This window comes from Rhamphochromis sp. 'chilingali' (assembly GCF_963969265.1).
Source record: "Rhamphochromis sp. 'chilingali' genome assembly, chromosome: 10".
Classification (NCBI taxonomy): domain Eukaryota; kingdom Metazoa; phylum Chordata; class Actinopteri; order Cichliformes; family Cichlidae; genus Rhamphochromis; species Rhamphochromis sp. 'chilingali'.
Window position 1 is genome coordinate 6079848 of NC_137937.1, and position 16441 is coordinate 6096288.

At 43.1% G+C, this 16441-nt stretch overlaps 1 protein-coding gene across 4 annotated transcripts in view; it reads left to right on the plus strand.

Annotated features, from left to right (window-relative positions):
• Nucleotides 1-15515, plus strand: part of tet3 (tet methylcytosine dioxygenase 3) — a 50315-nt gene extending 34800 nt beyond the window's left edge. For all 4 annotated transcript variants that reach the window (XM_080892888.1, XM_080892889.1, XM_080892890.1 and 1 more), the window contains 8 exons: nt 2210-2300; nt 5508-5601; nt 6935-7143; nt 8090-8240; nt 8433-8522; nt 8766-8903; nt 9024-9378; nt 9523-15515. In XM_080892888.1, the coding sequence (XP_080749014.1) occupies nt 2210-2300; nt 5508-5601; nt 6935-7143; nt 8090-8240; nt 8433-8522; nt 8766-8903; nt 9024-9378; nt 9523-11321 (2927 nt within the window). In that variant the 3' untranslated portion in view covers nt 11322-15515. The remainder of the gene's footprint in view (nt 1-2209; nt 2301-5507; nt 5602-6934; nt 7144-8089; nt 8241-8432; nt 8523-8765; nt 8904-9023; nt 9379-9522) is intronic.
• Nucleotides 15516-16441: the final 926 nt, after the last annotated feature.

A 16441-nucleotide genomic window follows, 5' to 3' on the forward strand; every position in this document is an offset into this window, starting at 1 on the left:
GCCTATTTATTTACAACCAAGTAGGTGGTCCTACAGTTGAAATGTTTCATTTAAAGACATTATATGCTGGAGATTTAATTTGTTAGACTACACTCACGTTATTCTAATGCATAGTGTCTCAGTAAGTCATTAATTAATAACTCAGTAAATCTGAATATTGCTGCGTTAGCTAATGTGGATAATAGTTTATTAACTCGACACACAAACCAAATAACGAGAGACTGTGTTCTCAGGCAGGCTACTAAGAAATGACAACCTGTTTCTTGGAGTTACTGTGTACCAGTTGCCCACATTGATTTTATCTCCCAGTCAACACTTGTCACTGTATGATGACAAAACTATACCATAAACAGATAGATGTTGTCACTGTGTCCACCTACAACAGCATTTCCAGTCAGTCTCTCTGACAAGGCAAAAATCCTTTTTGTGATATAAGTATAATACAGAAAGCTTTTTTTACTGCAACATTTGATTGACAACTTTGATTAAAAATCGATTGTGATCTAACAGCCACACAACAGCCACTCGATGTACACGGACTAGTTTTAGGACTCCCATTTTTCAAACAAATATAAATATGTTTATGTTATTTACGCATATGCATGTGTAATTTATGGAATCTTTTGTATTGCATGTACATTGTATTCCATGCATTGCACAGCCTTTTAAGCCTGTTGTGTGACTGACTCAGAAAGCCCAAGAAGTGTATCCAGGGGTTAGGTTGGCTGGTCGGACGAGTTGTTTTACAACCAAGACTAGACGTGGAGAAAACGGGTAAACTGACAGTTTGCTGGGTGTGGATTTGGGATGGATTAAGGCCTGGTCCATAAAATTGTGTTGCATCTGAGCACTAAAAGGAGTGCACAGCAGTGGGAAGAGCAGTGTCAATGACACACACTTGCTAACCATGTGGTGTTACTAGGGGTAAAGACCAACAAACAACAAGCCTTCATAATTATGTTACACATTTCCTTTTCTAAGCAGTATAGCATAACACTGCATAGGAATTTGTTGTTTTTAACACAGACAGGATACAGTATATACATATACACACATATTTTTTTTCTTTGCACATAAATGGACTATGACTACTCCATTTCCTGCCATGAACCACGCCCTGGAGCCTCCTTTCACCAGCAGCAGAATGTGACCTCATGTTGCCTCTGGACACAACCACACACACATACAAACACAACACACACACAGAGTGGAAGACCGCATTTTAATCATCTGATAGTGTGGAGCGCATTAAGGGCATTTTTGGTAATGTTGGCATCCACAGTTGTACTTTAGAAATGATACAAGAGCAAGAACAACACAATGTTAGTTTAACAACACACAGTTAGCTGATACAGCTGGGCAATGCGAAATTCCTCGAGGCCATCATACCATTAATCTGCACAGTATCTCATAGAAAATGTAACACTGAAGTCATAGGGTGTGGTTTAAAACCATAGGTTTTGTGCAGGGGAATGGTCAAATGCTCACACATACTCATGCACAACATCACCTCAGATGTACACAAAACACACACACTAACACTCCCTCTAAACATCCCTACATACTGAGTCACACACTACCTCAAAAAGCTTCTGCTTCACCATGTTTTGCTCCCCACACCACTCCCTGTGTGTGTGCGTTCATGTGTGTGAACGTGTGTTTGAACTGGATGTCGCAATGAGCTCTACTTTCACATGCTTCTCATAGAAGATCTGGCTTTACCTACAAAGAAAATATCTTTGAGTTTGGCCAGAAATACATCAAAGCACATCCGCTGTACCTTTGTCCTTTTACAAAACACTACAACATGTGAGAACATGCAAAGCCAAGCTGTACTTTTCAAGTCTTCTTTGTGTGCAATTTAAGTGACACTCAGATCCAAGAGTTGGTTTGTTAGGAATTGGGGCTTAGATGTAAAATTTTTGGTCAATGTGAAAGGCAAAAATGTTTTTAAAACCAAAGATTCAAATTCAAAAGAGAAACTGTTTTAAATAGGCTGGTGTTAGGGGACATTACCACCAAAGCTATAGATTTGAACAGCAGTGACTATATTACCCAATCTTGTTCTGATTCTGTGTTGAATTCATGCTGTAGTGGAATCACTGATACACTGTAAAAATCCAGTGTTTATTGTCAATTGCTGCTACAGTTTGTATTCGTTTTTCAGATAAAATGTTGTGTTCTTACTCTGTACTGTCCCCCCCCTCAGAGCACATAATTGAAAAAGATGAAGGGCCCTACTACAATCACTTGGGATCTGGACCTACTGTGGCCTCCATACGAACCCTGATGGAGACAAGGTATATTCTCTTCTCTTCTCTTCTCTTCTCTTCTCTTCTCTTCTCTTCTCTTCTCTTCTCTTCTCTTCTCTTCTCTTCTCTTCTCTTCTCTTCTCTTCTCATGAGTCCTCCTCCTCACATTTTGTCCTTAGGGAATCTGTGACCTAGAATCTAGTAGGAGGAACAGGAAATATCAGCATCATCAGCATATCACAGGCAGAGCAAAAAGCACAGGATTAGCAGCAGATGACAGCTGATAATGGGAAGAACACAGAAGGAAGAACAACTGATGACAAAATACAATAAAATATGGAGGAAAAAATTAACATTGAAGCAGTGAGGGGAGACAGAGAGATGGGTAACCTTATTTATGAATAATGTAGATGTAAAAATGAGTTTGGTTTGTGTGAAACTTAAAATTTCACAAGAAATGTCACAAATTAAAGATAAAAAAAATGTGTTGTCACATGTGCATCTATATAAATAGATTGTATATGTGTAGATGTGCATATAAATTAGGTAAATAACATTATTAAAGATCTTTTTTTCTAAATGCTTTTATTTTTAAAGGGCATTTTAGAGAGCAAAGTAACGTAATTTTAAATACTCTTATTCCCTTTATAAATGCAGGGAGGATGGGAAGGTAGAACACCTTTATGGGCCCATTATGCTCCACGTATTGGCAGTATTGCACACAAACAGCAAAGTATCCAGACATACCATTTGTACCAGTACTGAGGGTGCGAGTACTCGCTACAGTGTTCTCCTGAGCGATAGCGACACCCATACTAAACCTCTACGTCAGGTGTATGGGTAGAAGAAGTGAAAACTGGAAGCAAATGTAAAGTTTTTCCAGAAAGCGTCAGACTGTATAATCTCTGTAACTCTCCTGTACTGATAGATCAGTGAATTGGAGGTCAAAACGAACATGATCGTGCACTCGTGTCTTCAACTTGGGGAATATTGCAAAAGCTGACGAGTGCTTGACCAGCTGAAACCAAAATGACACTAAAGTGCAGCTTGTGCCAGAGGACTTGATGGCGCTTTTTGTCTTTGGTACCATTCGCAAGAGGCTGGGTGGACGCGCATAATGAGCCCATTAGAGGGAGGGGGAATCATGTGCAGCCAGACCGGCTACCTAACCACTGAAAAGAGAAGCTCAAATTGCAACACACGGAGGAAGTGTGACTTCCTTTTCTGATAGAAACACCATAACTCCACTTGATCTTTACACCACAAATAATTGCTTGCTCCTGTAATCTCATGTATAGAACCCTTAATAAACAAACTGCAGCTGCAGCCTCAGTAATGAAATTGCTGTTGGGTTATCTTGCAGAAGCATGCCACGAAACAACTCTTTTCAAGGTTGAATTAACGAATATCTTTCTCTGCAGAATGTAAACACACTTTAACCTTTTTTTTTTTTTTTTTTTTACCACATCTTTCACTTGTGTTAAGCTTCATTTTCACAATGCTGAATGCTGTAGTAGTTGCTATTCATTGAGAGGCTGGATTTCTGTAGGGCCAATGAGTCATTAGCTCCCAGAGAGCGCAGCTTGAGTAAGTGAGGGGAGGGAGTGTTCAACCAGAGTCCACTTTTTGCTATTTGAGAGATGACGCAAGATGTTAAGCCCCTATAGTCCCTGGCTGACCTTTGACCTACCCCTCACCCTAGCCAGCCACCCCTGTGGTGACAGAGTCTAATCCCCTCCCACTTTCTCAGCCACCTCAGGGTGATTCCTATTCAGGAGGTGCACGGCGTATTCACTGCCATGCCAAATCTGCTCAAGGCTGAGGTTTTCACAATGGCAGGTATCTGGCTGACAGGAGACCTGATATGATCTGTGAACAAACATCTGACAAGGCCCAGTGACATACCCGCGCCCCGGTGCAACCTCTGACCCCCCTCTCCTCCTGTGCAACTACAAACAGACCTGCAGAAATACACACCACGCACCATTAGGACACAAAAACAAACAGAAATGTTTGTGTACAATTGCTAATGCATTCAAGCTACTATCAGCACAGAAATATGTCCAAGAGAAGTCCTTTTGGCCCGAGTTGTTTTGGAAGCTAAGGGATCAGATTTACTCTGCCATGCTTGTGTGAATCTCAGCAGAGGACTGTGAACATGCACTCCTAATCAAGTTGACTTGTTTTTGTCAGGATTGACATATAATGCTACTCCCTCAGACTACTTAGAGGTGGAGAAAAATGAGAAAGGCAAAACGAACATTTGGAATAAAGACTAAGAACCACTGCTGATGAGGTCACTTGTGGCAATAAGAAACCTTTGATTAATATCCCTCAGTGGAAATCTGAAATCTCCTGTTACTGATCAGGTGCTGCTGGAACTGCTACTGAGTAGCCGTTCATTGTCCATAGTTATTGTGTTTTGGTACCAATAGCATTTGGCCAGCATATTTTTCTGCTCTCTTAATCAGTAATGTCACACTTTTCCATGGTTTTTGAACACATGGACAAACTGGAAAGTTTTCCCAGTTTTACAACATTTTTTGAAACACAGTACCTTTAGAAACTGTACCTGCACCTAACTACATGTGTGTAGTCTTTTGGAGGGTTTGAGTATAGCTCTTAAAGGTGACCTTCCTTGGTTGCTGTTACAGTCAGTTCTGTAAAATTCAAAGAATAAGGTCAGAATATGCAGTTTCTTTTTGAAGGTTCAGGCTTTCACGCTTCTGTGAATGCTCCTTTTCACACCATTTTTCTACTTTTGGATCTGTGTGATGTCAGTGAGAGTGGATATCCTGAATATGACCATCTCACAGGTACAGAGAACTGGCTGCATGAACGCCACACCTACCTGAGATTTAGGCCTTCTGTTTGTGAGACGGTAGCTATTCAGAATAAAGCTGGCTTAAAGGAAGCTGAACACTTTGTTCTACACAGTGAATGAATTTAGGAGTCTTCATCAAGTCTGACTTGAGATAAACAAGGAATATTTTGAAATGTGCAAAACTTCATGTAACTTTTCTAGTTACATGGAGCTGGAAATGAGCATAACAAGTCCCCTGCAGCAAAACATGAAGGTTCAGTATTTAAATGCCCCAGTTCCTTGTGGTTGGTTTGGTTTCTCTACGGAGACAAAACATAGAAATGACTGCAGTGTGTTTTTATATGTAGGACATTGAGAGTGTCAGGTTTTTGTGTCACAACACTAAAGTCAGACATGCAGTAAAACAGTGAATTGCGTCTCTCTGTATGCAGGTTTGGAGAGAAGGGGGAAGCCATCCGGATTGAGAAGGTGGTTTACACAGGCAAAGAGGGAAAGAGTTCCCACGGATGTCCTATTGCTAAGTGGGTAAGTAGCATCACAGCACATCCAAAATGCGGTTTTGAAAGATGCTGGATAACTTCCAACACACATGCCTACAACAGACAGTGAGCAATAGTGTTGAGAAACATGTCCCTACACTGTATATAAAGGAGGGACATGTCATAGCTTTTGGGTCTGAAAAGTGAAACCAGTGCTAAGTGCCTTTCTAACAGCCAGGGGAGTAATATCTTGAGCTGAAGTCTATAAGAAGTTTACTGCTCGTTTGATTCATGCATCAGTAAAAATTATGTTCATTTTATAAATGAATGTTCCACTAAAGAGCCTGTTATACCCTCCGACTGGTATGTGGTGAACAGCACCGGTCAAAAAGAGTTGACGCCCTAGCTGCTGTTGTGCACCTCTTGTTACATGGTGCTACAGCTGCAATCAGGTTGAAGACACGCATGTACAATCGTGTCATTTTTACCTTGGTTTTAATGATGAATACAGAAGCTCAGCGGTACATAGATTATACCGTGGGATATGCTGCAGCAGTTTGAAAAGATGAGGCTTTGCTTCCAGTTTTGCCTTCGTCTTCTCCTGTATCAGCGCTGATGTGGAGCGACGCCTATTGTTCAGGAGAATACTGCAGCAGGTACCTGTGACGCTTTCCGATGGTATCTCCAGGAGTGCACAAAGCGACCAATGGGCTTTGACCAACCAAGGCCCTAAGAGTAAAGAGAGGCTGACCGGGTGCTAACATTTGTGTCAGTTCAAGTGAAAGATAAAAAAGTGAGAGTGAGAGTTTTTTTCAGTGTTTATCCCACCTGCCAACACTGACAGCCTGTCAACAAGCAATTTATGTGACATGTGAGTGTGTGTGCATGTTTGTATAGTGAGGGGTCCTGGGGAGACACACAGGCGAGTTGCCATCCACAGTGAGCAAATCAGTAGGAGGTCTCACTCTGTGACAACTGCCTGGCCTCCTCTCCTGTGTCACCCCTGACACATCCTGCTAATGACTTTATGGATTCAAAACAACCACCCTGCTGAGGGAGGGTGACTGTTTGGGTGTGTTTTAAGACAGAAAGATTAGGAAGCTAGGGGAACTGACTTAAAGAAGTGGTATTCAGTCACAGAAGTGGGTCAGACTTTAGTTCAAGGAGTAAATATCCTTCTTAAATAAAATGTAACCCTCAACTATGTCTGGTTTGTCACTATATCAAAATGTATGGGTGTGCTGGACATCTGCTGGCCAAATGCAGGAACTACAAGGAGCTCTTGGAACATCCTATCAACTGACTGAAATTGTATTTGGCTTTATTAGCATTGGATTTTTGTGTGCGAGTAAAAGCTCACAAGCTTTGTTTCCTGTCAGGTGATCCGTAGAGGCAACGAGAAAGAGAAGCTGCTGTGTCTGGTGAGGCAACGTGCAGGCCATCGCTGTGACAATGCTGTCATCATCGTCGTCATTATAGCCTGGGAAGGTGTACCGAGGGCCCTGGCTGACCAACTGTACAGAGAGGTCACAGACACGCTCACCAAACATGGCAACCCCACCAGCCGACGCTGTGGCCTCAATGAGGAGTGAGTAGGGGATGGCTAGTTTTTCATTCTGGATGTCTGTCAGGAAATGGATGGACTTTTGAATATATTGATTTTTGAAGCAGATGGTGTTTAAACTCTGGGTATCTTTTTCACACATGCCACACATGGTTGTCCTGAACATTTATAAACATCCTTAGACAGAAGTGCGTGTGACAACAGTAATGTCTGACTCAGTCCGGTTAGACATTAGCCTGTCTTAAACCTGCCGACTCTCTAGTACAAAGGCAGAGTGGTGTTTCACCCATGTGTGAAAGCACAGGTTATTGTTCATCACATTCACTGCTAGTCAGTCATGTGTCCAGCCTCTTTGCATGTTCACAATGCTTCCTCACTTTAACAACACTATTGTTGTATTTATATTTCCAGTAGTGGGAATAAGTCAGAAGCAGTGGAGAAGTGTGGAAAATATCCTGACCGGATCAAATTTGTCCAAAGTTCATATTCATGACATAAAAGTGAATTTTAAGACAAGAATTACGACAAAAATGAAATGTGTACATTTTGTTCTCTGTTACACTGTTCACCTAGTACCCAGCCCTTCAGCTAACCATGAGTAAATGTTAACACACCCCCGTGTCTGGTGGCTTAGATATGTGAACCACTCACCATCTGGGATGGAGAAATAAGTCTTGCTTCTATCTTCTGTGTAGGCACTGAAGCTGCCTTTGTGTTTCCCTCCAATATGTGTGTAACATATAGTAACTTTGACATATAAAGCAATTTTAATAAAACCGGACATTATTAAAATGTGTGGCTTAAGTCTAAGATGATCTGCTGTAACACCATTCAACATTGATTGCTTCAAATGAAACCAACTGTCTCGCTAACACTCTCAATTACAGTGGTGCACACGAGGTAGTAAAACATGCCAGACTGCACGTCTTCTATGAATGAAGCTCAGTGTGCTCTCTGTCTCCCCCTACAGCCGTACTTGTGCCTGTCAAGGCAAGGATCCTGAAACTTGTGGTGCTTCCTTCTCTTTTGGTTGCTCATGGAGTATGTACTTTAACGGCTGCAAGTACGCACGAAGCAAAATGCCGCGAAAGTTCAGGTTACAGGGAGAACACCCTGAAGAGGTACTCATCACGCGAAAGCTGCCTTTTTACAAGCATTGTATGAGTACATATGTATGCAAATGAGAAGATTAATATTATTTTTTTTATTTTAAAATTCTTTTCTCTTCTTGTTCTTTTCAGAATAGCATCTGTAAATTTTAAGATACCACTTTATAGTTTTGTCTGACCTGTGATTCATGTTTTCATCATCAGGAGGAAAAACTCAGGGATAACTTCCAGCATCTGGCAACTGAGGTGGCTCCTGTGTACAAGCAACTAGCACCACAAGCCTACAGTAACCAGGTGTGTTGTACAGGCACATGTCTATTAGCAAACCAGCATAGGAAAGAAGATCTCAGCAGGAGATGTTTCTAAAGACGCAAAACCAACTCGCACGCATTATTACCTTATGATTTAGTACACCTGTGAGGACTTGGCTTTGAGAAAGGAAGCAATCTTAAGTGTTGTGTTTCTGTGTATTTTAAGAATGCAGAAATGAGTCCCTTCCTATAGCTGGTTTAATGCTATCTCTGTCCTTTACTTCAGTGCCAGACAGAGTCCAAAGCTCCTGAATGCAGGCTGGGCTTGAAGGAAGGCCGTCCATTCTCTGGAATCACTGCTTGCATGGACTTTTGTGCTCACGCTCATAAGGACCAGCACAACCTGTACAATGGATGCACAGTGGTAAGATCATTAAACCTTTCTCTTTTTTGCACTGAATAATGGCTACATTGTTAATGAGCTGAAAATGCTACATAAAAAGTGCGGCTGTTTTATCACACACTCTGTGCCACGCTCTACCAGGTGTGTACTTTGACAAAGGAGGACAACCGAACAGTGGGAGAAGTCCCAGAGGACGAGCAGCTCCACGTGTTGCCTCTTTACACGTTATCCCCGACAGATGAGTTTGGCAGCGAGGAGGCCCAGAACCGCAAGATGGAGACAGGAGCTATCCAGGTGCTTAACGCTTTCCGCCGTGAGGTGCGCAAGTTGCCCGAACCTGCCAAGTCATGCCGACAGCGCCGACTAGAGGCAAAGAAGGCTGCCTCAGAGAAGAAGAAAAATAAACTCATCCAGCAAGCAGGAGAGACGCCGGAGAAGACGGGGATCAAAGCCGAGGTCTGCATTAGCAGTTTCCCTCAACCCCAAGGCAATAAAGGTTAGTTTCTGTTTTAGATCTAAGTAACTTAAAATGTCCTTTGTGTTTACCTGTTATCACCGGATTGTAAAAGCTGAAATACTTTAAGATTTTGACTTGTTTGTAACCCATTTTCCTTACTTTTCTTTTGTGTCAAACAAACAGCAATTATAAAACAAGAGGTGAAGCCCAACATCAAAAAGGAACCCTTAAACGGATCGATAGATGGATATTCTGTGCAAGCAGTAGACCCAGTAAATCCCATGTATACAAACCCCGTCTTCTATGCAAGGGGAGGCCTCCCCACAACTGGCCAGCCCTCTGCACCTGATACAGTAAATGGTTTCCACACCAGTTTGCCCCCAATGGATTATGCCTACTACAGGTGCTCACCCAATACACTTTTCCCCCCTGTACTGAGGACCTATGAGGGTCGAAATGGCTCTTCGCCCAGAGCTGGCTGTAAAGCTGTCCAGGTAGATCAGAAGCCTGACATTCAAAACTTTCAGTCCAGGGTGGCTCTTTCCTGCTCCAGCCAAGCAGAGCAAACCAACCAACCAAATCACACGACTTACACCCAGGCACCAGTTTATAGCCAATCCCGTCCTTCCTCTGCCTCCTCTGAGTCCTCCAACAGAGGCACGCCGGTCATCAAACAGGAGCCTATGGATGTGCCAGTCTATGAAGGCACGCTTCCGAACCAGGTCGGAGCCAACACATCAAGAAGCCCCTCGCAACCTGTGACCTGGCCTGGGCACAAGCTTAATGGAAGTTTTATTCCCACCACTTGGGATGCCCATCAGAAGCATAAACAAAGTTCCGAGGCCTCATCGGAGAAACAGCAGCAGTTTCACCAGCATCTCCAGCAGCGGCAGGCCTCTCCTTACCCGCAGCAGTGGTCATCCTTCCTTGGCTTAAACACTATGAGGGCTTCCCCTGCCCCATCACCGTCACTCCAGGTACCTCCCTCTCCATCTCCATCCCCTCAGCTAGGCACAGTGGTCCAAGGTAACATACATCAATCTTCCCCACGCCCTGGCACTCCACGCCCAAGCACCCCTCACCCAGTAACCCCACAGCCCGGTGTCTCTCACGCAGGCCCACTTACACCACGGCCAAGTACCCCACATCCAGGCACCCCCAGGCACTGGGCGAGCCCCGTTGCTAGCCCACAGCCGCAAACATGGGGCATGGGGCCTTATAGTCCTGGTATGAAGCACAGCAATCCTGCAGGGGCCTATCCCGACAAGATCTGGTCCAAGACTGGAGAAAGTCGGTGTTCCACTCCGGTTGGGCCCCAGGAAAAGGCCTGGAAGTCTTTTGGAGGTTCTGTGGCAAGTAACACCCCTTCCCCTGCTCCAGAGGGTCGCCTCTTCCCCGATGCCCTGCAGCAATCAGATCAGGCCTGCTACACGCCCAGCCGAGCAGAGAGCGACGTCGAGAGCACCAAGAATTGCGAAGAGGACGGGGATGAGGTCTGGTCTGATAGTGAGCACAACTTCCTGGACCCTTACATAGGCGGGGTAGCAGTGGCACCAGCCCACGGCTCCATCCTAATCGAATGTGCTCGTCGGGAACTACATGCTACCACTCCACTCAAAAAGCCTGACCGCTCCCACCCCTCCCGCATCTCCCTGGTCTTCTACCAGCACAAGAACCTCAACCAGCCCATGCATGGCCTGGCTCTTTGGGAGGCCAAAATGAAGCTGCTGGCAGAGCGAGCACTGCAGAGGCAGCAGGAAGCAGCTCTCCTTGGCCTCTCCCAGGAGGATATCAAGACACTCGGGAAGAAACGCAAGTGGGGCGCTACGGCGGCAGGCGCTAGTCCAGGACCTGGACAATCTAAAGACAAGAAGGAGGGGCCGGTGACGCGGTTATCCCCCTCGTTCTACACCACCTCTACGGTTACTGTGTCTCCCTATGCCTCCACCGTCGTCACGGGGCCCTACAGCCACTTTGTGTGAGGACACATAGACACAGAGTGACTGATAGCTACAGAGTGGTGCAGTGGAGGGCTGGAGAGAGAGCACTGAGCAGAATCAATGTCTCTCAGCCGTCCCGCAGTCTGGCATCCCTCCATCCTGCCTCCCTCTACAGTCCACTTGGAGGAGGGGGACATTTTTATTGTTTTTTACCTCATGTCAGGCAGTGGTTTGGGCTTCAGACACACTGCCTGTGGTGCTCTTCCTCTCTTTTCCCCGGAGAGGAACTCCATTGCTTTTTCTTGTTTATAGAATTTTAATGATTCTAATTATTGCTATTATTATCAATATTATTATGATTGTTACTGTCAATGTTGTTATTACAGGTATTATTATGATGAAGACTTGTTTTTTTTTTATTATTGCTCTTTTCATTAATGTTATTATTAATAAGGTGACCTGTTTTGTTTTGTTTTTATATTTTTGTTAAATCAATCAGTCTGAGTTTGACAGACTTGGACACTTGCTTTTTCCATGTTTGGAAAACATGCACCCTTCCCCCCCACTTGACTTTGTTCTTATCAATCTTAAAGCTGTACTTAGATAAGGAGGAGCCATTATCTCCCTGATACGGCAGAAAAATCAACAATATAGTCACCACAATCATTTCTTTTAGTTTATAAAGCCATTTCTGGGCCTTTTTAAAGAATAATCACAATAATCACCATTATGAAGATCCTGATCAAAAGCATTGATTTTTAATGAATCAGTACCAGCATCACCACTGTCAAATACGCCACTGACAGTATGTTTTTTCATTATAGCAAACAACCATCTACACAAATATTACAAAAGATAAGAGTAAGGAGGGAAATCACCAAAGCCCTTTTGCTCCAGGCACCTAGAAAAAGCGCAGCGATTGGTTTCAAGTGTCATGCTGAAGGAAGAAAATGGTCCCCGGGCTCAGAATAACTCTTAACCATTACTGCGAGAAACCTTTGCAGCTTGCCTTGTCGTGATGATGAGATGATGCGCTCCTCCTACTCTCCCTTCTAGCTTCTGACTGGTGCTCAGCTTCCTGCTCTGATCGATTTCCATTCCGCTACTCTTCATGGCACTCGATGCTGTATTTAGGTGCTCTAACTCAAATTTGGCTCAAGTAGTATTTGCAACTAAAAAGTTTGTGTTTCGGCCCAGGTGGGATACCAGAACACTGGGATTTACTGCTTTTAACACAAAGGTGCAGAACTTGTGTCGTGCTAGGGAAAGGTCCTAACGAGTTATCTCACAGAAGCTTTCCTGTGCTCTGTGCGGAGAACTGAAGTTCTCACACCCGGTGCTCCACAGAGGCCAAAACAAGCGATACTACTTGTGTAAGCCATTTAACCCAGATCTGCTATTCCCACAGGTGGCACTCTTTTATCTTCCTATAACATTCAAGTAGGAGTGAGCACTTCCCAGTGTAAACTCTAGAGGGCAGCGTCGACTGCTGTTTCAAAGTGGTGTGTACAAACAAACCTATAAGCACTTGGGATTCATTTAGATGGCAGCCTTGTCTCATTGTTGCTTTAACCATCCATGGCCACTAGAGGGGGCTATCCACCCTGCTCGCTGACCATAGATTGGACTTGATAAAACAGCTGAAGGCAAAGCTGACATTAAAAATGTGCCACAGATGTGAACCGGAAACCCATCGTGGGTTGGAGCAGCAGGAAACAGTGTTGGGACAGCAGTGCTTTTGGTGCTCACACACACACTCTGGTGCTCTCCTATTACACTTGATTTACTGTGAAGGGCCCACTCCTTTCTCTGCATGGTGCTGTCATCTTTGAGCAGAGTGAGGCGTGTCCTTCTGCAGGCACCTTGTCACCGCAGAGCCAGCCAATCAAAATGGCCACCGTGTGGTTCAGCTCCACATTGGGCTCAAAAACTGGTTTCCTTTAGAGGAGTTATTATTTTATTTTATTTTTTGCAGTTTGTTGTGGCATGTAGTGATTTTTGTCTCAAACAAAAAGAAAAGTACACTGTACAGGGCAGAGAAAGCACAGTCATTCACTGCATTTCTTGGTAACCCATTTAGCAGTGCTTTTCACAGAGAAAATAGTACTGAGAGATAAAAGGGAAACCGTAGAAAATTTCTGTAGCTTCCAGGGTTTGGCGCCGAACGTGAGCGCAACAGATCGATGAATCTCTCACTTTGCGTGCGTGTGTGTCTGAAAAGAGCCAAAGAGAGAGACTATTTGATAGCCTGGTGAGAGTCCTGTAAATCGCTCGTTTTTATTTTCCTTTGTGGTCACATGGTTCACCTGCAACATGTGTCAGAAATGAAAATGAGAGACTGCTGATGCAAGCCGACTCCCAGCTGCTGGGCGGTCGTTTGGGCCAAGGCCCTGGTCATCTGTGAAAGACCCTGTTACCTCTCCCGATTTTCTCCAGCTCTCTACCTCACGCTGTAGAGACACTGGTCACAATCACGACTTGCTACTGAGGGCAGAGAATCATGCATGTCCCTTTGTGTGCTCTAGATCTCCACACTCATTTTAACCTGCTTTTTTTTTTTTTTACTCTTATTTATTACTACATGGTGATAATGATAATGATTGTCTTTGATGTTATTGTTTTTTTTTTCATCATTTTTTATATAGCTAATACAAATTGTACATAAAGAAGAAAAGATTTATAAAAGCACTTTTAATCTTGATTTTAATGACACAGAAAGAGCCGATTATTGACAACTTGAAGCTTCTTTTTTTTTTAAAATTTCCTCAAGAGAGAGATAAAAAATGTAAATATCAAACTATTTAGGTAAGATTATTTAACTTGTGAGGAAAGTAACAAAACCACGAATGACATGGGGGTATTTTTGAAGTCTCTGACAGCCCTGAACATCAGTAAACAACACTTGGCCCCAATGTGTTGTGTGCAAATCTGTGCTTAGTCACTCTGCTGTTTTTGCTTTCCTAATACTGTACCCCCTGTCGGCATGCGACTGACAGAGCCCCAGAAATTTCTGAAAACGATTTAGTCAGCCCAATTCTGTAACATGAAACCACACTCAGCTGACTCACTGGCAACAGTAAAGCAAAAATAAGAGATCCCCCGTGTTGCAGTTGTGCTAATGTATGAATTTAGAGTTTTAGCTTGACAGCTTTCAGTTGTTGTTATTTTCAATTTTGTTGACATTCTCAAACTCTGTGACAGATTCATGACAGCATCGTATTTTAAAAAACCCCCCAAACAAATGCCAAAATCTGAATAATGTGATTCCCACATTCCCACGAGCGTGATAAGAGTTACCTCTTGGCTAGTTTACTAGCTTGACTTAAGCAGCTGATTAGCTTAGCTTAGCATATTGGCTGAAAACATGGGGAAACAGCTAGCCTAACTAAAATCAAACTGCCAGCACTTTAAACCTCTTTAACACACGTTAAGTAAGGTTTGTCAACACCATTGTCACATTGGTTTTACAGGGGGTTACATCCCAGGCTAACAAGACCACCAGCAGATATTTCATAAAAAATAAAAAAGAATCACTGCTTCCAGCCTGGAAACAGTCTGGTACAAAGTCCTCTGAAAAGAAAAAAAAATAACAAAAAGGAAACAGAGAAAACAGAGTGAGCTTTAAAGCTGCTGGCGGGCAGATTTTGTTACCTATGTTGCTTCCTGTGTGCCCGGTCTTTATGCTGATCTCAGCTGTCTGATAGCTGCGGCTTCATATTTATCATACAGACGTTAGAACAGTACAGAGTTTTTCTTCTGAGTGTCAACAGGAGAGAGAATGGGAAGTTTTTCAATGATGAACTATTATTTACTATCAAACACCCCCCTATAACTATACTGACTGCCACGGAGCCAGTCTGAGGTGAAACATTGGGCGACGCTTTAATGAGTTACTGCCCAGCAGTCTTTGTCAGTTGTGTTACCACCGCCCTGCTTGCTTAGATGTGTCATCATTATTATTCGCTTCAGCTTTTGTAATAGCCAAGTATGCACGTGGCAGAAAAATCACAGCTCCCCCGCGGAAGACTGCAGATCTTTCATTTGCCATGATAATTAGGTGACCCACGCCATGTCTAACAGTAGTTTGATAGTGCAGTAACAAGACCCATTTTACGTATTGAGCTTAAGACTTGCCCATATATTAGTCACACACACACACACACACACACACACACACACACACACACACACACACACACACACACACACACACACACACACACACAACACAAACAATTACCGAAACAACAAAAGGGTGCTGAGGATATGGTGCATATGATATCTTGGTGACTTTGTACATTTCTAAATGCTTCATAACTTTGGTGGATGGTTCTCATGAGAGGCACCACCTCCCAAGCGGACAAGTACTGAGATCCTGGGGGGTGAGTCGGTTCAGTCGGTGCTATGATGCTATACCTTAAAAATTCACTGTGTTAAAAAAAATACAAAAAAGGAAAAAAAAGCGAGGGATAAATAATTACCACAAATATTTTTCTGAGCTCTTCGAATGTCAAGAGAACTATACTTTTGATTAAAGCAGTTTCACAGGAAGGGAAGCTGCCCTGGTGCTGACTTTATGAAAAGTCTTTTGTTACAACGCTACAAATTTACATCTCTTTTTGAGGGCAGGTGGTGCACTCAAACTGTTGATTACATTCTCTATTAATCTTCATTCCATACTGTACTTGAATTCATTTAAAATAGGACGAGATATAGAATCATATTATATGAAGACTGTTAGCTGGGTTTTACATTTGGTACTGTGCAAGTACCAGAGGCTATTCAAATGATCTTTTGAGTATGTTGTACATGTTCATGTTAACTGAATGCTAAGATATTTGAACGACACAAAAAAAAAAATAATTGCGTACTGCCTCCCTGTTCCTCTCCCAAGTGATGCACTTCCTTTACTCACTCCCTCTCTTTCTTCTAAATTTTGTATAGTTTTTGACACACATAGATAAACACACATAGATTTGCATCTAACTGTGTATGGCCCACAGTCCTAATTTAACGAACACTTGAAATTTGGGATAGAGACTTGGACCCTGACCCATAAAATTTAATAAAAGGAAAAGAAAGAAAAAGAAAGTGAACCAACACAACTGGCAGCTACATTCCGTTAAGTTTGAGGATTGTTCTTGGTTCTTTATTTTTCATGT